This window comes from Gobius niger (genome assembly GCF_951799975.1).
Source record: "Gobius niger genome assembly, chromosome: 22".
NCBI classification, from domain to species: Eukaryota; Metazoa; Chordata; class Actinopteri; order Gobiiformes; family Gobiidae; genus Gobius; species Gobius niger.
In genome coordinates this window covers 5,134,408-5,159,393 of record NC_136873.1, presented here as the reverse complement: position 1 = coordinate 5,159,393, position 24,986 = coordinate 5,134,408, and the positions used below count along the sequence as shown (strand labels likewise).

The following is a 24,986-nucleotide window of genomic DNA, read 5'->3' as shown; positions in this document are numbered from 1 at the left end:
AATTACTAGTAATTGGGGTTAGGGAGTCACATAGTTACCCCTGTATCTCTCATTACTAAGAGATACAGGGGTAGCTCTTAGTAATGAAGGTTGTACTTCTATTTACTTTGGTACTTACTGGTAATTCAAGGATACTACAGCAGGTAGTAAATGTGGTACTTCTACAAACAGAAGTAATTTCTAGGATTTTGTGACTATGAAACAACATAAAACAGCATTAGGGAAAACAAGAAGTACAACCTTCATTACTAAGAGTTACTACTGTTTCTAGAAGTACATACCTGGTAATTCTCACTATAGTATCCTTTAAGTACCACAATAAGTGCCTAGAATTACCACTGTAAGTACCACAATTAGCACCACTGTAAGTACCACCATAAGTACCTAGAATTTCCACTGTAAGTACCACCATAAGCAACACTGTAAGTACCACAATTAGCACCACTGTAAGTACCTAGAAGTACCACTATTATTACTAGTATTTACCACTGTAAGTATCACCATAAGTATCTAGAATTTCCACTGTAAGCACCACCATAAGCATCACTATAAGTACCACAATAAGTACCTAGAAGCACCACTATTATTACTAGTATTTACCACTGTAAGAACCACCATAAGTATCTAGAATTACCACTGTAAGTACCAAGGACTTACCGGCCCGTACTGTAAAGTGTTACCCAATATTTTATACGATATATGACAAATTATAGTTTTATTTGGGTCGCAGCTCGTCATTAAGGTAATGTTGGGTCTCGGAGCCGGACCACTTTAGAACCACTGATGTAAAAAAGAAAATGGTTCTTAACTTTAGGCTTTAATGTTGAGGTTCGGCCCTTGGTGGGTACGATGGCATCAGCAGACGACTTTAGAGCTTGTGGTTTGTAATTCGATGATTTTTAAGCACTGACCTGGTGTATAACAATATATCCTGTGCATCTTTTTTTATCTTCTATAAAAACAGATAGGCTATATGATCTTACAGGTTTTCTTAAGAGGTGCACCTATTGTATTGTTTAAGCACTTTCCTTCTATAAGGTGAGGTATTGCATGTTTATTAGACTGGATCTTGTTTATTTTTTTCTTTCTTACTGGAAAAAGATAACGTAAAAACTGTTGATTGATCGTAGGGTTGCTCGATTATAGAAAACATAATAAAAACAATTATTTCTGTAATAACTGAATTATATGTTGCCTCGTTGATTTAATTGATTTATCAAATCATATTAAACATGCTCACGTTTCTAAACTAATCCTCTACGTCTCACCTGCCCCCTGCTGGCCAGCCCTCACACCTGTCCAAGCAAACCAAGCGCGCGGCCTGATGACGTCATCACCCTGTGCTGTTTGTTTATGTCGGACCAAAGCATTTGCCAGGAGCACGTGGAATGGAAAAGGAACAGTTTTGCGCATTTGACTAAAAAATGGCTTCTAGAAAAACAAACTTGCTCATAATCTGTAACGTCATGTGGGAGCGACCGTTCACCCAGAAAAAGGACCGGTAGAAAATGTTCTAATGTTTCAATCTTGTTTGAATTAAATGTATGTTTTTAATGATGTCAAAATGTATAAATCCATGGTCAAGTATTCATCTACATTTAAAATCAGTTTTTGTACTGATGCCCAGGGACGACAGGTGGAAATTAGCATCTTTGCTATAACCTGGTACAATGCATCTTTCCTTTTGGTCAATGTTTAATTGTGAACTGTCCCTGTTTAAATAAAAACATACCATACCACACCTTTGATTCCACACAAAACTGTGCCTGGACAAAGAATAAAGACTGAGGCTAAACTTCTGTTCTCCTGACAGCACAAGGTGAACACTGGTCAGGGCCATTGTCTCAAGTGCTATGTATGAAAAATACTACTATGATATTATTATTATTTACACTATTTTTTTCTCAATAATGCCATTTTTGTATGAGGGAATGACTCTCTTCTGATCCACAGAAAACACCGGCACCAAACAGTGCAGTAAACCAAGCGCGTTGTTCTTCCCACTCTCGTTTTTACAGTCGCTTTAGCTTCTCTCTGAGTCTGACGGTGTCTCTGCCGTGATGCCGCCGTGACCGCTTTGAGCTCGTCAACAGGACCGCGAGGAGTGGCGGCTCCGGGACCACCCTCCTTTGACACTGAAGAACAGATGCTTAAACCAGTCGCGTGATTAAGAAGACGCATGATTCAGTGAGTGACGAGGAGGAAGAGAGGAACAGGATGCAGAACAAAAGCCGTCCCTTATTGATTCAACCCTTGTATTTCTAAAAATGAGAGGGAGGGTTGGCAACTCTATGACTGACCTCCTTATCCCGTGCTTTAGCTTCATTATTACATGCTAACACTAGCTACAAATGGTGTTTTCTACTGGACGATCTGCTTAATTTTTTCATGCAACAAGGCATTCACGTGGACCTGATCTGGACTTTATTCGTTTGTGAGAGTCTGTTAGCCTGCTCAGTGTATTTTTCCTATAGCCGCTAGCATTAGCCATCAAACATTAAGCAAATTATGTTATTATTGTTCATTAATGAATGTATCCAATGGCCACTAAACATCATCTTATGTGACGTTAATGATAAAGAAACTACATAAATCATATGTATGCAATGAAAAGGATATATTATTCCCTATTCATTTGTATGGGGATAGAACAGTCCTTTTGAACAGGTCCGGGATAGATACAGACGGCGTCTCTGGAATCGCCCATATATGGTCATATTTTAAAACAGTTAAGGGGGAAAAAACAATTTTGAAAAAATGTAAATTTTCTCTAATTATTCAAAAACTACTTTAACAAATGCTGCATTATGAATATAGTTTCTACTAAATAATGATACAAAGACATGGAGAGGAGCAAAGTGGTTCAACAGCCCATAAATACATGAATAACGGAGAATGCTAACTTGATGCTACATGTTAGCATCGGGCTAATGCTAACTGTTAGCTAGCGCTTGCTACAACTGCCGTTTTTTCTCTTCTACTGAACAATCTGCTATGAAAAAATATCCATATGGGCCTGATTTACACTTGACTTTATTTGTATGTGATAAATAAGTTCATATTCCACCAGAAAATGGCTAAAAAGAGTGAACAATTGTGTTTCTCTAAAGATTCTATTTTCCCCATCGGCGAAGCCACGCCCCCTATGACGAGATGCCGTCTGTATCTATTCCACAGCAAACAACATGTGTGCATTTGTTGTTCCAGATAAACATAGATAAAGGTTTCTATGATTCCCATAACAAGCTTCTCTCCCCTCGGCTCGGCCATGAACCCTGAGCATGTGCTGCGGTCTTTGTCTACAGTGTGAAATTGAGATGGCGATCTCAAAGATTTCTTTTTCGGTAACTATGGTAACTGTCTGAATTTTGGACTTGGTTTATGGTTAGTACCTCAGTAATAGCTGGATTATCCACAAAGCTCAACTTCTCTCTCAGCACTTTTGAGGTGAAATGGAAGCATGTGATCATTTCCATCATTGCCGTGATGAGAAGACCTTTATTTCTGACAAAGACGAGTGACTTTGTGACAATTTTTCTTGTTTCATGTAAATAGGCTGAGGAATGACAGAAATATTAACCATGAACCAAGTAAGAAAACCAGACAAAACCTAATCTGCATTTTGATGCTACCAGAGTTACCGACATAAAATTCAATTTTAAGCTCTTTGGAATGTTGTGATCTTTAATTATTCCAAAACTACTAAAAAAAGTGGTCCAACAGCCCATAAATACATAAATAATGGAGAATGCCAACATGATGCTAGACGTTAGCATCGTGCTAATGCTAACGCTGGCTAGCGTGAGCTACGACTGCCGTTTTTTCACTTCTACTGAACAATCTGCTGTGAATAAACATCAATATGGAACCGATTTAGACTTGACTTTATTTGTATGTGATAAATAAGTTCATATTTCGCCAGAAAATGTCTAAAAAGAGTCGCACAAGATTCTATTTTCCCCTGAAGCCACGCCCCCTTCTATGACGCGACGCCGTCTGTATCTATTGGTTGTTTTCAGGTTTTAGAATGTGATGATGTCACACTTAAAGGTTTTACCGCTTTTGTAAACATGACTTATTTAGATGAATCACATCTGTTGTTAATAATAATCGCCATTTTATTTCAATGAAGTAATGTTGGGCCGAAAAGTTATTTTTATTCCCTGCCAGGAAGTGACATAGAGATAAAGTTCCACAGCAGTTTTGGCTCACTCACTTCCTGTCGACGTAAAACATGGTCGGCACGGCGACAGTTTAAAACGGTTTGCCTCCGTCCATGTCACTTCCTGTCAGCCCCTAATAAGGAAGTGAAACTATAAACATCACAAAAATGGCCAAACTAAAGAAAGAAAAAGACTGAGCGAAATCATAAATATAATTGCGTTAACTATGTGTTAGTTAAAGCCACACCGCGTAAGATTTAACCCCATAAACAAAACTGAAACACAAGCATTTCTTTTACGATAGATATTTTCTCGTTTCCATGGAGATGTCGACGGAAGTCAGCAGAATTGAGAGTTAAACAAGATCCAGGTCCATTCTTTGATTATTCACTGAAAAAAATCGGATTTTCCGTGTCGAGCCGGTCACTGAGAGCATGTTTTGTGCTGATGGCATCGGCATAGTCCGAAATATTACGCAGTGTGCCTTTAAAAATGTGTCTAATGCACTTTAACAGATAAACATTTAGGCTTTCGATCAGCTGCAGCCAGAATTCAGATCTGTGTGAATGTCTCGAGATCAATAAAGGCTTATCTTATATTATTTTATCTCTATAACAACAACTTTTCACTCCAATAATCCCCAAAAAACACGATAGAAGAGACATATTTGTGCCACAGTTAATGAAAAGATACTGCAAATGTCCCGCCATATCATTTTTTTCCATTAAAGGAATCAATTAGGAACTATTCCAGTAATCGATGAATCGTTTTCTAGTAAACACAGACTCAAATTGAGCAAAAAAGACATGACAATGATGTATTTTGGATGAAAACCTACGTTGTTTTTTAAAGTTCGGGTCTGCAGTGTTTTGTACATCGTAAATTTCATAAACATCTGTCTTTGTCTCGTCCAATCAAAGCAGAATTAGAACAAAGAGCCTCCTACAAACATGGCATCCGCGCAGTAAAGTGAAGATTACTGCGCGGATTTCGAACTACTCCTGGTGTTATTACGCCTTACAATATAGTTCCCCCTTTTATCCGCTTAGAAAATCCACATTGTTTAATTTTGTGTATTTATACTTTGTAGTGGAACACTTCACGTAACCATATTTAAATAGGGAAAACGTGGAAGAGCTTGGTAGCTTCTATCTTGACCTGTTTTGGAGCTATAGAGGAGAGAGGGAGAGGCTAAATGCTAACGCCGTCTGCGCTGTGTTTACGTGACTGAAGACCAGACAGGTCCTAAAGAACTCGTCAAAGCTCAGGTAAGAGCATATCTCAGTATGTAAAAACGGTGGCCTGTTCCTTTAAAGGCCAGACGTTGATTTTTCACACAGTGGTCAATATTCAGATTCTTCAAACGTTTGCTTATTTGGTGACGTTTTGTCGGAGAAAACCAGGAAATCGATCCAGCGCCTCATCGTGTACACACTCTCGCTGATCGAGATGACCCTGTAATCCAAATATGGTCATTTCCTTTGGGTGACAAAAGAGAGGAATATACACACTCTCTAGGACTTTTTTTCACTCCACTTTACTTTAAAATCTTACACCGAACAACACTGTAAACACTTTTCCGAGGGATTTTTTCATTCTCTAATCCCCAGCCTGATTCATCGAGCTTTGAACCTCAGCAAACACAGCAAAATTTTAACTTTAAGGCGAGACGCTGCAGGTGAATGGGGAATAAAATGTATATTTACAGATATCAATTTGAAACTGTTGCTGTCGATCACTGGCATAAATGTGAGAAAAAAATACATTGCAAGTTTTCTGTCATTTTATCTTTTCATATAAGAACAAGGTGTTTTATGCCGAAAAATGCCCCAAATTTCCCATCTTTTCGGCGACGAAATCTGACTAATGGATAGAGCTACATTCAATTTTATGGTTTCATTTTATTGATGAATGAGTTGCCAAGACTTTCTCAGAGGGGATTTTGGATTTCTTGTTTAGTTTTAAAATAAGCTGTTTTTTAGTGTAAAAAATTGTAAAAATGTAATTTTCGCCTTATTTTTTGACATTCAAAACTCAATAAATGGGGCTTAAGGGATTAAATAATAAAAAATCCCTCTGAAAAAATCTTCCAAATATTGTTCAGTCCAAGGCTGGAAAATTTGAAGTCTTTAGGTCCGTCTGACGTGGACATAGTGTCGCCACAATGACAGAAAAATGTGTTTTGAGAAAAACGCCCTTGAAATTGCATTCTCCCATATAAGTCTATGGGGGAACATTGAATCAGTGCAACATTTAAACATGTTATTGTGAAGATTTGGCATATTTTCTGTTTCGGGGTGAAAGCTTATATGTTCAGAGACCAATTTGGCCCAAAACCTGAAAACTGAAAAAAAAATTGTTTTGCCTGTAGCGTCTCGCCTTAAGTATTCAAAAAAATGCATTGTAACTAAATTATGAAGAAAATATTACAAATCAGGCTCTGTCTTGGATTTGTCGCGGAAAATATCAGCAATTTCGTACATTATTAAAGCATAAAATGTTATTATTTGTATGATAACACAACTCGCAATACAATTTCTCTCATATTTACATCAGGAATCTACAAATTGATGTCTCCAGATTCTATTTTTCCCCCTATTCACCTTTTAAATCTACGCATAAGGAGATCTGGTTTCGGTCCTGAACGCCTCATCGATGGGCCCCTTGGCGCCGATATACTCACGCCGTTCCCGGGCCAAGTCACTGATAAAAAAAAAAAAAAAAAAAGGTAATAGCCTTTTCCTCACTGTCCCTCTCGCCGTTTCTTCCACATGACCTTTGTTTCTTTTTGATTTGTTCATGTGTATATAAAGGCATTCGTTCCTCCTTCCTCGATTTTGACACCCCGCACACGCCGCTATATCCCCAAAATCGTGGCTATCGCACGATGACGCCATCTCCGCAGAGGCCACGCGTGTTCCCCGCAGAACCCTCCACGTCTTCCATCCGTTTCTTCAAAAGCGAAAACACGTGAGAGCTTTAAGTCTCAGTTTCCGTTACGATTTTTCCCTCGTTTTTTTTTTGTTTTACTTTGTCCCGAGTTTATCCAGCTTTTAAAAAACACACAATATGGGATGATCAGTGAGCCCCACACATGATGTAAAATATGGTCACCCTCATCTTCAATACAGATGATTATTGTCGTTCGATTATTTATTTTGAACTGAAATTATTAAGTGTCGAAAAAGGCCGGCGTCTTTTTTTTTTTTTAAACGTAATTCATTCTCTTTTTTATTAATACTTTTCCCTTTGCTTTGTTTAAAACACGGGCCTTTCGTGGCAATATTATTCCCCCCTCATTCCATATAAATAACGTGCCAAAAATGACCTTTACGTTTATTTACTGTAAAAAAAAAACAAAAAAAAAAAGAGAAAAAAAAAGGCCTGTCTTTTTATGAGTGTGTTTGCGTAAAATTTTTGTTATTAGTGACGTCGTTTTTTTTTTTTTTTAACAGTGCTGAGTAAAGAAAATAAAAAAAAAATGCCTTTCCTCCGCTGTGCGTAAACAAGAGACGCAACCGCTCCGATTGTTTTGGCCACGCGCGAGCTGCGCAGGCCTCGGCTCGTGACCGCAGTCGCCGCCGCGGCCGGTGGCTCCACACGTGCGCGAGAGGCTCCTAAATTTAAAGAGCGAAAAAAAAAGAAGAAAAAAAAAAAGAAAGAAACACCTGGATCTTTGAACTGAGGACTCGTTGTGGGGGAATAAAAGCGGCGCGAAAGGGGCTCGTGGTGACGCGCCAAAAAAAATGACGCGCGGGGAAAACGCAAGTCCGCGCGTAAAAGGGGCTTAAAACGCAAACAACCCAAAAACAGAACAGGCAGAGAGATCAAAACCCGAAACAAATAAACACGCGCGCGAGGAGGGGAAGCTCACACACACGCGCGCGCACACACACACACACACACACACACACACACTCTTTACAATAACATCCCGATGTGGTGAGAAACTCCGCGCGCACACACACACACACACACACAGACGCGCGCGCAGACACACACACAACCAAACCCGGGGAGCTGTGGGTTTTCCAAACGCTGGTTCCGCCGCCGCGCGCACAGCAAGGCCTTCGCGTAAAAGCGCCGCACAAAAGACACACTATATTTGGATACGTGTTCGCGGAATGAGCGCTCCCGGCTCCAAACGCGCGCGGATCACACGGAAATATAAGAAATAAAATCCGGACAGTAAATCTCTATATGAGTTCTTTTACATTTACGCACCATCGAACGTCCTTTTTGGGTAAAAGCGCTGACAGTTTCTCATTCAAGTTCTTGTCCCTGGTGAGAATGAGGCCAGAGGGGACATTTAGGAGGAGGTGCGCTCCCCTGAACTTTCATCTGCCTCGTGACACTTTCGCAGCAGTGTGTGGGACCCGCGGACAGCTCTGGCTCCGCTCGTCAAAAGCGCGCGCGCACAGACGCAGACGGACGTATAACGAACGAGGACTCACCGCCTTCCCGTTGTAGTAGTACATGAGCGAGCTGCCGCTCATCCCCGGGATGGTGTAGGCGCAGTACATGGGTCCCGTCGGTGCCAGGCCAGCGCTGCCCGGCCGCTCCGCGCTCGTCCCCGCTCTCCGCTCACGATCTCCCGCGACGCACTCCGTTTTCCGCGCGATCCCCCCGCTCCCGGCGCGGTCCTCTTTTGCGTGGGTATATTGTCCTGGAAAGGCAGACGCGGCCGCGGCGCTCAGACTGTGCGCTTCAGCTCAATTCCTTCAGTCGCATGTTCCGTCCGTCTGACCGAGCGGAGGCACGCGCTATGCAAATGGAGCCGGAGCCCCTCCCTCCCTCCCCGTCAGCCTCCGCGCAGGCACAGTCTGACAGCCTCAGCCAGTGCAGCAGGAGCAGAGCGGGGCTGGAGCAGTGGGCAGGAGTACCGGGCAGGAGGAGAGCGGGCAGGGGCACGGGGCAGGAGGAGAGAGGGCTGGAGCAGTGGGCAGGAGTACAGGGCTGGAGGAGAGCGGACAGGAGCACCGGGCAGGAGCAGTGGCATGGGGCTGGAGCAGTGGGCAGGGGTGCCGGGCAGGAGCAGAGCGGGAAGGAGCACGGGGCTGAAGGAGAGAGGGCAGGAGCACCGGGCTGGAGGAGAGAGGGCAGGAGCACCGGGCTGGAGGAGAGAGGGCAGGAGCACCGGGCTGGAGGAGAGAGGGCAGGAGCACAGGGCTGGAGGAGAGAGGGCAGGGGGCTGGAGGAGAGCGGGCAGGAGCAGCGGGCAGGGGTACAGGGCAGGAGAATAACACCTTGCCACACTTGAATCCTTGATGACTTGTTCTGTTGTTTTTAGACACATTTCCTAATCTGGATGAAGACAAGAATCTTAAAAACAAACAAGGTCGTTCTTTCTATTACTCTTTTTATTGTTCATTATTAATTATTATTTATTATTACTATTATTACTATTATTATTTTTATTATTGTTATTATTATTATTATTGATGAATGTCCTGTATGATCCCTCAGCACCAGTACCAGGGTGTTTGTTAAACCCCCCCTCAGCAGTGGGGTCTGGATTAGGTCCCGCCCCCTCTGGCCTGTTGTCGTTGTGATTTTTGGAGCTTTGTGCTTCTGCAGCTGAAAATCCTCCTGGGCTCATCCAGAACCGGACGAGGAGTCAAAAACAACACGGTGTCTTATAGTTTGGAAGCCTTTAAGCACCGGGTGTAAAGATATTATATTATTATATTATATCACAACACGTTTAGTTTTAATGTCAGTTAGAATTCAATGAGTTAAATGCTTTTAAATAATACTTATCCGGCCTTAGTTTTGGCACAATTAATTAACTGACTTTAATGCTTTTTAATGCCCTGCATTAACCCTGTCATGGTCAGAATCACCTGCTGAAGGATTCACCTACTGGACATGTTTGTCATGTTAGAAACAGATACAGACGGCAGAGCTGAGGGGGGTCGAGAACCTCATGCCTCATGAGAGCTTTTCTCTCAGGAGAGACATTATTCAAAATGTTCTGGCAGACCATTACCATAGTTATCACACACCAATAAAGTCCAGCCACAATCGGGTTCATATGGAAGTTTCTTCACAGCAAATTGTTCAGTAGATTAAAAAACAGCACTTGTTTATGTTAGCATATGTAGCATGAAGCTATCGTTAGCTTCTCTAGCTTCCTGGTTAGCATGTTTTAAGTATTTATCTACTTCCCTCCATGTCTCTTTGTTTAGTAGAAACATATATTCATAATTCAGCATTTATGTGGTGGAGAAATGGGAGAAAGTTCAGTTTTTTCTCTCCTTTGTTTTCATGATGCTTCATGTCGTGCTAATGCTAACGCTAGCTAGCGCTAGCTACGACTGCCGTTTTTTTGCTTCTACTGAACAATCTGCTGTGAATAAACACATGGGTCTAATTTAGACTTGACTTTATTTGTATGTAATAAATACCTTTATATTTTGCCAGAAAATGGAGTGAAAAATTGTGTTTCTCTAAAGATTCTATTTCCCCCCTGGGCGAGGCCACGCCCCCTTCTATGACGCGCTGCCGTCTGTATCTACACCAGCTTTTCTTGTGTTCTGTTAGAAGGCTGGATCATCTGGGATTTTACCCAAAGCCAATCCCAAAACAGAACGTTTTTCTTGCTCCAATCACAGATGCAGATATTTTACGCTGAACTGAAATGCATAAGACTCCATTCAGAAAGAACTTTGTCAATCTCAGTAAGTAAACAGAAGAAGGTGGCAGTTTTGAGTGCAGTACTTTGATAGTGTGTGAGTCTCCAGAGTGAGTCTCCATCAGGAGGATCATGAAGCCTCGTGTGGCTCCGGCTGAGCACTCGGGTCATGACGTCAACAAATCCAGACAAGTTCACTTCTAGTCATGACGGTTTTTGATGCAAAAGAGCAAAAAACATTAGATTACGCTCACTCCTCAAAAAAGAGTAAACAAAAGGTTTCACTGTCATTTTGCATGGAAATCACATCTACAGTATGTGCTCTAGTTCACAGGGGAATCATTAGTTACTGTAAGTGACACTGTAAGGTAACAGTAACTTACTGTAAAATATACTCAGATACTGTAACTTAACTGAGTATTTTTGCTGTAACAGGATCTACTGTGCTTTCAATTATAGGAACTTAATGTACAACATTACAGTACGTGATACTATTACAGTATTGAAGTACATTAGTACTGCACAAAGACATGGCCGTGTTACTGTCATACAGAGGTGCAGATGGTAGAGCAGGTCGTCTCAGGATCGGAAGGTCGGGGGTTCGAATCCCACCTCCTGAAAGTGCACACTGTCGTTGTGTCCTTGGGCAAGACACTTCACCCACATTGCCCCCAGTGTCTGCGTACACTGGTGTATGAATGAGAGTATGAATGTAAAGCGCTTTGAGTGCCTAATGTAGGTGGAAAAGTGCTTTATAAGTTGAGACAGAGTCAGGACTAAACACGGTGAGAACCTCAGGCAGAGTTTTCGTCTGTTTCATTATAAGAAGTGATAATTAATTTCGATAAGTCTTAGAAATTGGGATAAATAATAGCTTCTATTGGCTTTTGACAAACAGATGACACCACGACAGGCACTGGCGGAAGTGGACTTTTCCCTAAAATCGCCCGCTCTCCTCGTCCTCTGATCGCCGCTTCCAGATTTTTTTTATTTTTTTTTAACCAACAGCGCTGTCTGTACATCTGGTCTCGTCATACTCTCGTCCCCAAAGAGCTCATTTTATCTCGTCATCGGTACGTCATCGTCGTTTAAAAAAAGGGGCGTCAACGAAAAGATATCGTCATCGTCTTCGTTGATGAAAACAACACTGTTAAACACGGTGAGAACCTCAGGCAGAGGTCTCCTACTGGTCCCAGAGTCAGGACTAAACACGGTGAGAACCCCAGGCAGAGGTCTCCTGCTGGTCCCAGAGTGAGGACTAAACACGGTGAGAACCTCAGGGAGTAAAGATGATTTGATTGGATGGAAGCCGCCAGTGCCGTGAGAATCTTTAGTCCTTTCTTCATGTTATGTGTGGATCTCATTCATGAACTGACCAAGCTTTATTTACACGAAGAACAATGAGTGCCTTGTCAACAAATGTACTTTTCTGGCCGGCTTCCTGAAAAAAAATCGCTTAAGGGGAGACACTACAGGCAAAACTCAATTTTTTTCAGTTTTCAGGTTTTGGGCCAAATTGGTCTCTGAACATACAAGCTTTCACCCGGAAACAGAAAATATGCCTAATCTTCAGAATAACATGTTTAAATATTGCGCTGATTCAATGTTCCCCCATAGACTTATATGGGAGAATGCAATTTCAAGGGCCTTTTTCCTCAAAACACATTTTTCTGACATTGTGGCGACACTATGTCCACGTCAGTCGGACCGAAAGACTTCACATTTTCCAGCCTTGGACTGAACAATATTTGGAAGATTTTTCAGTGGGATTTTTTATTATTTAATCCCTAAAGCCCCATTAATTGAGTTTTGAATGTCAAAAAATAAGGCGAAAATTAAATTCTTACCAATTTTTTCCACTAAAAAACAGCTTATTTTAAAACTAAACAAGAAATCCTTGATCCCCTCTGAAAAAGTCTTGGCAACTCATTCATCAATAAAATTAAACCATAAATTTGAATGTAGCTCTATCTATTATTCAGATTTCATCACTGAAAAGATGGGAAATTTGGGGCATTTTTAGGCATAAAACACCTTGTTCTTATATAAAAAGATAAAATGACAGAAAACTTGCCATGTATTTTTTTCTCACATTTATGCCAGTGATCGACAGCAAAAGTTTCAAATCGATATCTGTCAATATACATTTTTTCCCTATTCACCTGCAGTGTCTCGCCTTAACTAGAACGGCTCTTTAAATTGAACCAATCCCAAAGACTCGGCTCCCGCTAAACCCCATGACTCCAACTCAATTTTTTTCAGTTTTCAGGTTTTGGGCCAAATTGGTCTCTGAACATATAAGCTTTCACCCGGAAAAAAAAAATATCCCAAATCTTCACAATAACATGTTTAAATATTGCACTGATTCAATGTTCCCCCATAGACTTATATGGGAGAATGCAATTTCAAGGGCCTTTTTCCTCAAAACACATTTTTCTGTCATTGTGGCGACGCTATGTCCACGTCAGTCGGACCTAAAGACTTCACATTTTCCAGACTTGGACTGAACAATATTTGGAAGATTTTTTCAGAGGGATTTTTTATTATCTAATCCCTTAAGCCCCATTTATTGAGTTTTGAATGTAAAAAAAAAGGCGAAAATTACATTTTTACACATTTTTCCACACAAAAAAACAGCTTATTTTAAGACTAAACAAGAAATCCTAAATCCCCCTGAGAAAGTCTTGGTAACTCATTCATCAATAAAATGAAACAACACATTTGAATGTAGCTCTATCCATTATTCAGATTTTGTCGCCGAAAAGATGGGAAATGTGGGGCATTTTTAGGCATAAAACACCTTGTTCTTATATGAAAAGATAAAATGACAGAAAACTTGTCATGTATTTTTTTCTCACATGTATGCCAGTGATCTACAGCAAAAGTTTCAAATTGATATCTGTAAATATACATTTTTTCCCTATTCACCTGCAGTGTCTCGCCTTAACTAGAACGGCTCTTTAAATTGAACCAATCCCAAAGACTCGGCTCCCGCTAAACCCCATGACTCCAACTCAATTTTTTTCAGTTTTCAGGTTTTGGGTCAAATTGGTCTCTGAACATATAAACTTTCACCCGGAAACAGAAAATATCCCAAATCTTCACTTTCACATGTTTAAATATTGCGCTGATTCAATGTTCCCCCATAGACTTATATGGGAGAATGCAATTTCAAGGGCCTTTTTCCTCAAAACACATTTTTCTGTCATTGTAGCGACTCTATGTCCACATCATAGGACCTAAAGACTTCAAATTTTCCAGCCTTGAACTGAACAATATTTGGAAGATTTTTTCAGAGGGATTTTTTATTATTTAATCCCTTAAGCCCCATTTATTGAGTTTTGAATTTAAAAAAATAAGGCGAAAATTAAATTCTTACCAATTTTTCCCACTAAAAAACAGCTTCCAGTTCATTTTCCCAGCCCGCAGTTCCGCCCGTGGCCACCGGCGGCGTTGACCCCCACACTCTCTCTCCCGCGTGACGTGAGGCTGTGGGGTTTGATTAAAAGCGGATGTCAACAGGAAGTGAGGCCGCGGAGCTCGTGCACGGGACGACGGGCACGTGCGGCGCCGAGTGCACCATCTGTCCGTGTGCACGAGGGCCCGGCGCGCGTGCACGTGTGTGATAAGTGCACCATCTGTCTGCGGCGCTGGCTCACGGCTCTGGCTCCGGCCCAGCTTTGTGCCCCGCGCTCCCGACGAAATCCGGGGGAAAAAAAAACAGGTCGACGAGACGAGGCTTCACCCCCCCCCCCTCGACGACGGTAAACCTTGCTCGCCGTTCGGGACTCCCAACGTTACCGTAAAACGTCCCGGGATGAAGAGCCTCTCCTTTTCGTTTTTTTCCTCGCTCAACAAGTTCGCCGCGCCTTCCCCTCCCCGAAAAAAAAAACAAAAAACGTTCAGTTGTTTCTCCGAAAAGTCAAATCGCGGGGAAATCACCATAAGGACTGCTTTGCATTTTTAATTAAGAAACTAACGTGTGAATATATTTGCATGTGATTGAGGCGGAGATGAATCCATGCATACATAATCCACACACACTCGCGCGGGTCTGAGTGGCGGAGCGGGGGCACGCGGCGGGAACCGGGGCCCCGGCTACTCTAGGACAGGGTGAGGTAAGTTTTCTTTTTAACGGGGGGATAGTTTGTTTCATTGTAAAAAGACCGAAGGCCGAAGCCGCCAATGTTAGGCCAAAGTAAAGCACCACACTGGAAAAATGGCTGTCTTAAATGAGATAAATGACTTAAAATTGCTTGAATGAAGGTTCTTTATGTAGAATTTGAGTCTGCTTGGACTAATTTATGATAAAGATAAAGATAAAGATGCAAATGCTAATGCTAATGCTAATGCCAATGGAAGAAGCATAAAACCCACTTTGAAATCAGACAAATTAACTTTTTCTTTTAAAAAGAGAATTAAGAGAATAATGACTTGTTCCATTGGTGATAATATGTTTGATCTGATCTAAGACCAGACCAAATCTACTCGTACTTTAGATTTAATCTCTTAATTCAAGTAGGTTTCTGTCATTTCTTCCTTAAGGCGAGACGCTGCAGGTGAATAGGGAAAAAATGTATGTTTACAGATATCAATTTGAAACTTTTGCTGTCGATCACTGGCATAAATGTGAGAAAAAATACATTCCAAGTTTTCTGTTATTTTATCTTTTCATATAAGAACAAGGTGTTTTATGCCTAAAAATGACCCAAAATGTCCCTTCTTTTCGGCGACGAAATCTGAATAATGGACAGAGCTACATTCAAATTTATGGTTTCATTTTATTGATAAATGAGTTGCCAAGACTTTTTCAGAGGGGATTTTGGATTTCTTGTTTAGTTTTAAAATAAGCTGTTTTTTAGTGGAAACATTTGTAAAAAATTTAATTTTCGCCTTATTTTTTGACATTCAAAACTCAATAAATGGGGCTTAAGGGATTAAATAATAAAAAATCCCTCTGAAAAAAATCTTCCAAATATTGTTCAGTCCAAGGCTGGAAAATGTGAAGTCTTTAGGTCCGACTGACGTGGACATAGTGTCGCCACAATGACAGAAAAATGTGTTTTGAGAAAAAGGCCCTTGAAATTGCATTCTCCCATATAAGTCTATGGGGGAACATTGAATCAGCGCAATATTTAAACATGTTGTTGTGAAGATTAGGCATATTTTCTGTTTCCGGGTGAAAGCTTATATGTTCAGAGACCAATTTGGCCCAAAACCTGAAAACTGAAAAAATTGAGTTTTGCCTGTAGTGTCTCCCCTTGGAATTATGATTATTTTTCCAGTGCACTTTCTACAAATGCCAGAGTTGTTCATAATACGACCTCATTAGGTGTATTTCTCCCATTTAACCCTAAAAATGTTAAAGTACTCTCTGATTTGTGTCATAATGTTTCTCAAAATCATCTTGAGGGCCAGAGGTTCTGTGCTGGAGGGCCGGATTTGGCCCCCGGGCCGGACGTTGCCTACCCCTGCTCTGTGATAACAAATAAATAAACAATAAACAATCATCTGTGTCTTTCTTATTGTGACAAGTTACTCAGCAAAAAGAAAAAGTGCCCAAATAGTCAATATACAACACAAGGGGATATATATTTACCTATATCGTCACAATTTGACCAAAAAGGTATTACACCAAATCACCCTTAGGAACAAAAATGAGGTATTTTGCCTTTACAATCACAAAAAGCCTCTTTGACCTTCATTTGAGTAATTCTGACTCGCTGCCAAGTAAAAAAAACAATGAGAATTATCGAAATTTTGAATCAGAATTGACATTTTCTTACATTTGAACTTGTTTTCATGGCGATGTGAGGCCTGTGTGATCAGTTCAAACAGTTCACTGACAGTAGCAGTTTGATTTATTCCGGAGAATGATCTTTTGGAATAAGTTTATGTCAGTTAAACCCCTTAACTCCCACCTGAACCGAGCACATTTTCTCCAGTTTGGCTTTACCCCAATCCAAAAGCTTCTGGAAAAAAGGTGTGAAAATAGCAACAGAATAAAGACGAAAACAATGACAAAAATGTGACAAAAAATGATGAAAATGACACAATTTTGACCAAAAAAAGTCACAAAAATGTCCCAAAAAAATACAAAAAAATTGACTAAAATTGATGAAAAAGTGCCTAAAATGTCACAGAAAATTGAAGAAAAAATGCCAAAAATATGAGAAAAAATTGAGAAAAAAGTGACAAAACATTGACGGAAAAATGACCAAAAAAAAGACAATAATGTGGCAAAAATGTCACAAAAAATGTAAAAAACATTTGCTAAAAAATTGACAAAAATTGATGAAAAAGTGCCTAAATTGTCACAAAAATGTCACAGAAAATTGAAGAAAAAATGCCAAAAATATGATAAACATTTGACAAAAAATGACAAAAAAACGACGAAAAAATGACAAAAAAAAGTGACAAAACATTTACAAAAAATGACAAAAATGACCAAAAAGTGACAAAAAATTGACGGAAAAATGACCAAAAAAATGACAAAAAATTGGTGAAAAAGTGCCTAAAATGTCACAAAAATGTCACAAAAAATTGAAGAAAAAATGCCAAAAATATGATAAAAATTTGACAAAAAACGACAAAAAAACAACGAAAAAATAACAAAAAAAGTGACAAAACATTTAAAAAAAATGACCAAAAAGTGACAAAAAATGGACGGAAAAATGACCCAAAAAAAATGTGACAAAAAGTGAAAAAATAAAAAATGAAGAAAAAAAATGACAGAAAAGTAACAAAAATGAGTTGAATACCCCAAAACAAAAAGATGGAAAAAAAATCTGATGACGTGAGGAAAAAGATCCATTTAGATGAGTTTTGTAGGTCTTAGCTTTCAAATGAGGAGTTACACTGGCCTACAGGATTTGGGTAAAGCTGAACTGGAGAAAATGCACTCAGTTTAGGCCGGAGTTAAGAGGTTAACTGTGTGAATAACAACTTTGACAGTAAAATCGTCCCTAAGCAACGTCTCGCAGGAAAAAGGAAACTGAAAAAGTGTCTGTGCCGCTAAACTGAAGTGTGATTCATTTAGATTCATATTATTTATCACATTAAACCCTATGTAATTAATTAACTGCCGGCATAGTAAAGCTGTAAGAGCAGGCAATATGGGGAAAAACAAGAGCCATATAAGATTATTCTATGTTTTAGTACAAAAGGACTTGTTCCACTGGCGGACTGTCTTACATACTCAAATATAAGGCTGATATAGTTATTTGAAAGAAAACTCATTTACACAGTAGCCTTTGCAGCGTTCTGTCGTCTCGCTAGTTCTGATGGGGGGGGGTTGTTCCCTTCCTTCGAGCTCCCGCCTAAGCTTCTCTGGCGAACAACAGGGCACTGAAGTCGACCTCAAGGCACAGCTGTTTGTTTGTTTTTCCCCCACAATGCACGGCGGCTTAGATCTTGCAAAAGTACAGCAGTCTGCTTTTCTTACAAGTATATATATCATATGGATCTGTGTGGTCATTGCGTCTGGGTGCGTCCTATAGGGGGCGCTCCTGAAGCATGGGCACACTTCACCAGGTCGGGACAACATTTCTGCTTAAACATAATAATTCAATTTAAGATTTTGGCCACTTTTGTGATGTTTATAGTTTCACTTCCTTATTGGACACTGACAAAGTGGGATAGATACAGACGGCATCTCGTCATAGAAGGGGGCGTGGCTTCGCCGAGGGGGAAAATAGAATCTTTTGGGAAACACAATTTTTCCCTCTTTTAAGCCATTTTCTGGTGGAATATGAACTTATTTATCACATAAATAAAGTCAAGTGTAAATCGGGCCCATATGGATGTTTTCTTACAGCAGATTGTTCAGTAGAAGTGAAAAAACGGCAGTTGTAGCAAGTGCTAGCTAGCGTTAGCATTAGCACGGTGCTAACATGTAGCATCATGTTAGCATTCTCCGTTTTTTTAATGTATTTATGGGCTGTTGAACCACTTTGCCCCTCCCCATGTCTTTGTTTCTTTATTTAGTAGAAACTATATTCATAATTCAGCATTTGTTAAAGTAGTTTTTGAATAATTAGAGGAAGTTTACATTTTTCTCAAAATTGTTTTCCCGGAGAATGCTAACACTATGCTACATGTTAGCATCGTTCTAATGCTAACGTTAGCTAGCGCTTGCTACAACTGCCGTTTTTTCACTTCTACTGAACAATCTGCTGTAAGAAAACATCCATATGGGCCCGATTTACACTTGACTTTATTTATGTGATAAATAAGTTCATATTCCACCAGAAAATGGCTAAAAAGAGGGAAAATTGTGTTTCCCAAAAGATTCTAGGCCACGCCCCCTTCTATGACGAGATAGATCCAGACGACATCTCGTCATAGAAGGGGGCGTGGCTTCGCCGAGGGGGAAAATAGAATCTTTAGAGAAACACAATTTTCCCTCTTTTTAACCATTTTCTGGTGAAATATCAACTTATTTATCACATAAATAAAGTCAAGTCTAAATCAGGCCCATGTGGATATTTTCTCACTGCAGATTGTTCAGTCGAAGTGAAAAAACGACAGCTGTAGCTCGCGCTAGCTAACCGTTAGCATTAGCCCGATGCTAACATGTAGCATTAAGTTAGCATTCTCTGTTATTCATGTGTTTATGGGCTGTTGAACCACTTTGCTCCTCCCCATGTCTTTGTATCTTTATTTAGTAGAAACTATGTTCATAATTCAGCGTTTGTTAAAGTAGTTTTTGAATAACTAGAGAAAGTTTAGATTTTTTCAAAATTGTTTTCCCCCTTTACCGTTTTCAAACATGACCATATATGGGCGATTCCAGAGATGCCGTCTGTATCTATGGAACTTTACCTTTGTCTGTGTCACTTCCTGTCAGTAGCTGCCCAACATTTCTTCATTAAAATTACTGCTTCACTGACATAAAATAATAATTACTTAAAACAGATGTTACCCACCTAAATAAGTCATATTTGCAAAAGCATTAAAACCTGTCATACAAACTTTAAAGGATAAAAATAGCTAAATATTAATATTGATATTGATTTTTTTGTTGGTGGCAAGTTCAAAGTAAAAAAAATCTGGCAAAAAAATGAAAATTGTTCCCTTCTTTTTTTTAGGCATTGAAGAATACTTAAAACTGAAACAACATTGATCATAATGGAAACCACAGAGTCTGTAAGCGCTACTGTTGTGGAGATGTCGTCACAATGTGAATAAAAGTACATTTTGAGAAAGATCTATGAAGCGAAGTTCGGCGTAATATTCAAAAACGATACTATAGAAAACCTTTAATGCAACAGAAACTCGCACTGAAGCTTAAAAATGACAGTTAATCTCTGTCTTAATCTCAAAATATCCCACAATGAACATGACATGCAAGGAGACACAACTTACTTTGTGTAACAACACATTACACTGGCAAAATATGTAAATATAAATGTACAGGTGAAAAATGCCAAAAATATGATAACAATTTGACCAAAAAGTGACAAAAAATGACAAAAATGATGAAAAAGTGCCTAAAATGTCACAAAAAAATTGAAGAAAAAATGCCAAAAATATGATAAAAAATTGACAAAAAAAAAGACAAAAAAATGACAAAAAAATGACAAAAAAGTGACAAAAAATGATGAAAAAGTGCCTAAAATGTCACAAAAAATTGAAGAAAAAATGCCAAAAATATGATAAAAAATTGACCAAAAAATGACAAAAAAATGACAAAAAAATGACAAAAAATGATGAAAAAGTGCCTAAAATGTCACAAAAAATGGAAGAAAAAATGCCAAAAATATGATAAAAAAATGACAAAAAAATGACAAAAAAATGACAAAAAAATGACAAAAAAGTGACAAAAAATGATGAAAAAGTGCCTAAAATGTCACATAAAATTGAAGAAAAAATGCCAAAAATATGATAAAAAATTGACAAAAAATGACAAAAAAACGACGAAAAAATGACAAAAAAAAGTGACAAAACATTTACAAAAAATGACAAAAATGACAAAAAAATGATGAAAAGTGCCTAAAATGTCACAAAAAATATGTTCAAAATTTGTCATGAGTCTGAACGCACAGACGAGAACACAGCAGGCAAGGATACAGCCGGCGTGCACCAACCACATTCTGTTTTAAACTTCACTGAAATATTCTTAGTTTGCCTCATGTTGCAACTCAAATAAATACACTTTTTTTTTCACACAGTGGTCAAGTTTTAATATTCATTCACAAATACACATGTTTGGTATCTACGTATAGCACGCAAGCTTGTGACTGTGATGACGCCGTGATCCAAATATGGTCGTTTCCTTTTTGTGGGACACATGTGCAGATGTTACTAAACTTTAATGTGACACATTAGACCCAGTCTTTGTTAAAACGTAGTGAACACAATTATATTTAAGATTTGGCAAAAACATTTTACTCAGCTTTCTTGATTTGGACCATTTTGGTGATTTAGTTTCACTTCCTTATTGGACACTGATATAGATAAAGATGGCGTCAATGGATTCGCCCATATATGGTCATGTTTGAAAAATCTAAACTTTCTCTAATTATTCAAAAACTACTTTAACAAATGCAGAATTATGAATATAGTTTCTACTAAATAAAGATACAAAGACATGGAGAGGAGCAAAGTGGTTCAACAGCTCATAAATACATAAATAACAGAGAATGCTAACATGATGCTACATGTTAGCATCGGGCTAATGCTAACGGTTAGCTAGCGCTTGCTACGACTGCCGTTTTTTTCACTTCTACTGAACAATCTGTTGCGACAAAATATCCATATGGACCCGATTTATACTTGACTTTATTCATGTGATAAATAAGTTCATATTCCACCAGAAAATGGCTAAAAAGAGGGAAAAATTGTGTTTCTCTAAAGATTCTATTTTCCCCTCGGCGAAGCCACGCCCCCTTCTATGACAAGATGCCGTCTGTATCTATAGATTGAGACAATTTTAAACTGTTGCCGTGACAACCATGTCTTGTCAATACGTTTGTTAAGTGGTGACGTCACAGCTCTACTTCCGGGTTCGCAGATGTGCGAGAAAATACAAAAAACTCTTTAATACCACAATCAATATTTCTGAAACTCGACAGAGAGTTACTGAACATACTTATTTATCAGGCCCATTAGCCAAAAATGCTGTAGCTACTGCTGTAAAAGTATTATCTACCAAAATCGCTACATCCGGGTTAGCGGAGATAAATGCTAACGGCGCAGCAGCTACGCTAACCTGGAAGTAGTGACTTTAGTATTACTTTTTTAGCAGTAGGTGCAGCATTTTTGGCTAATGAGTCTAAGTAGGATCAGCACCTCTCTGTTGAGTTTCAGAAATATTGGTTTTAAGAGTTTTTAATGTTTTTTCTCGCATATTTGCCGGTCTGCTAGTACCCGGAAGTCGTGACGTCACACTTAACGGAAAATCAGTGAGTCAAACTGAACTGTATCTATGTCTATCTATGTCACTTCCTGTCAGTAGCTTAAACAATTCCAGTAAAGATAACTTATTCCCAAGATTTGTTCGTTAACCAGCCTGTCAGGTCCAATCAGGAGGAAGGAAGCTTGACTGTTCACTTTGGTACGTTTAGGTACGTCGTGCAGCCTCATGGTATCAGCTATTCTGAATCTATTTGATCATATTTGTGGAGAAAACCCGTTTGAACGAAATAAGTGACTTTGCCTTATTAACACAGGTTAGGGTTAAAAATGTGATCCCGAGGGTTTAAGCTTTCATGAATGTATAATGTGTGGTTCTTATGGGATGTCGTGCTGATGACTCTACAAAAGGAGTGTGACAACCGTGACAACCAGCCCCTGGTCCTTGTATTCACTCGCACTTCAAGGTTTTCATCATTCAACTCAAAATGAGGTGAAAAAAAACTACAAATGTCGGCACCTCGAGGGTGGATACGGCCACGCTTCAAACTGCAAACCGAGGAAGCTTTGGTTCCGAGCAGAGAACTTTACTTCAGCTGAAATGAGTTCAACTTTCTCTCAGGCTGAGTGCACTTTGAAAGAACGTGCTAAATACGTTCACGCTGTAGAATGTGATGATGTCATAATAAGCCGGGGCCGATACAAGTCTATGGGAGAAACCGCCTAATGTTGACCCTGATCATTGTTTGTGAGGGATTAGCCTTGGAAAGCTCTGTGATGAACAGAAGTGAAATAAATGACGATCAAAAACTAGTGAAGAGTCACAATCTGGACATTTCATATACATTATTGTGTTTCTTTTGTGGTGCTGCGTAGCAAACAGTTGTAAACCCGACACTTCTCTCATGTACAAAACGAAACAGTTGAGATTTAACTTTTCCCTGAGTTTTTAAATGGTCACAATCAGTTCAAGGACGGCTGAGAAACATCCTGATAAAGTCTTCAATCCGAGAACCAGGCTGTTTGAATGCACACGCCATAAAAAGCGATCGAAAACACGCGGTGTTTCAAAACAATGTTGTTGAAAATTGGCTTGAAACTAATATATTTAGGCATTTGCCTCTTCCCATAATGTTACTGTCCGTCCAGAGAGGAGGAAAGAGGAGGAGAGGAGTTTATCAGAAAGGAGAGTTTCATAAAACACTAATTATCTCCGAATCTAGAAAAAAATCTGTGATTTTGATCAAAACTAGCCTCTGTTTAGCTTTGATTTCTCAGTAACTGAGGCTCATAGAATTAAACCGTTTTCACCTACGGAGAGATTAGAGTCTCGTCTTTCAAACGAGCCATAGCATGAGTTCATAGCTGTAACATAGAATACGCTGTGGTGCTACAAATATCATGAAAAATGGTCTGGAGTGTTAGTACAGTAAATGTATGTAAGTCACAGACCTGCGTTTCCACTGGTCTGATGTGTGTTTGGGATGTGAGTGTGTGACAGATCAGTGACAGGGTCTTTCTTTTATTACATATTATGGACTGGGAGGGGGCGAGGATCGTGGGCACGGAAGAGCACAAGTACCCTGGCGCTCACATGGGACACACTTCTCCAATAACCAGCACTCGTCGGAGGGCGTGGCCACAGTGACAGTTTTATTGCTTATGTCAGTGTGGCCACGCCTGGGAAGAACAACATCCCAATAAGAGACGCATCACGCACGTCGGGAGACGCCTCTGACGAAGACGGACGTAGTTCCTTGTCCGTGAAAACACGTAAGGCAGGGGTGTCCAAACTTTTTTCATGGGGGGCGCATATTGAAGTGTACACGGGGTGAAGGGCCGTAGATCAGTAGTTAGTGCCGCAAAACCTTCGACTAGCAGACGTTTAAATTGTGCCCCACACCTCTATTTAAGCTTAAAACCTTCATGCCAGCTCTGTCTCACAGCAAAATGTTAGTTGTTAGGTTAGAATTGTATAGAATTATTACATTTCAAATAAAAAGGTCCATCTCTGGTGATGTGCCTACATAAATTGGTCTGAGGGCCGCATTTGGCCCCCGGGCCGCACTTTGGACACCCTTGGCGTAAGGTATTTGAACCTAGTGTCTTTCAAAAAGAAACCAAAAAACTAAAATTTGTTACTCAAGAAGACATGAATGTAATAAAAGAAAGAGATTTTAACGAGTTTTCAAATGGTTACAATCAGTCCAAGAACGGCTGAGAAACATCCTGTTAAAGTCTTCAATCCGAGAACCAGGCTGTTTAGATGCACACGCCATAAAAAGCGATCGATAACACGCGGTGTTTCAAAACATGTCAATAATGTTGGCGTTGAAAATGTGCTTGAAACAAATATATTTCGGCATTTGCCTCTTCACATAACGTTAGTGTCTGTCCAGAGAGGAGAGAGGAGTTAATCAGTGATTTTGATCAAATATAGCCTCTGTTTAGCTTTGATTTCTCAGTAACCGAGGCTCATAGAATTAAAATGTTTACACCTACTGAGAGCTTAGAGTCTGTGTGTCCATAGCTGTAACATAGAATACACTGTGGTGTTACGACCCGGCTCTGCTAGTTAAGGACATGGTCATGGTCATGGTGCTACAAATATCATGAAAAATGGTCTGGATTGTTGGCACTCAGTGTGTTAATACAGTAAATGCATGTAAGTCTCAGACCTGCGTTTCCACGGGTTTGTGTTTGGGATGTGAGTGTGTTACAGATCAGTGAAAGGGTCTGTTTTAGAAAACTGAAACAAGGCGCTCACACACAAACCCCTTTTCTCAATAAGCGCCGAGTTCTTCCCCCATAAAGTGTCCTCCCCTAACGCTTCG

At 39.7% G+C, this 24,986-nt stretch overlaps 1 protein-coding gene across 5 annotated transcripts in view; it reads right to left on the bottom strand.

Annotated features, from left to right (window-relative positions):
- The window catches only part of tcf4 (transcription factor 4), a 207,657-nt gene that overhangs the window by 79,469 nt on the left and 103,202 nt on the right, over positions 1-24,986 (bottom strand). The window contains exons 1-2 of one of the 5 annotated variants that reach the window (XM_079581251.1): positions 23,605-23,610; positions 8,618-8,767 (exon numbers count right to left, since the gene is read on the bottom strand). The exons of 3 other annotated variants lie outside the window; for them this stretch is intronic. In XM_079581251.1, coding sequence (XP_079437377.1) covers positions 8,618-8,686 — 69 coding nt within the window. In that variant the 5' untranslated portion in view covers positions 8,687-8,767; positions 23,605-23,610. Of the gene's footprint in view, positions 1-8,617; positions 8,770-23,604; positions 23,611-24,986 lie in introns of those variants that run through there. One more of the 5 variants, XM_079581250.1, reaches the window with a different exon arrangement.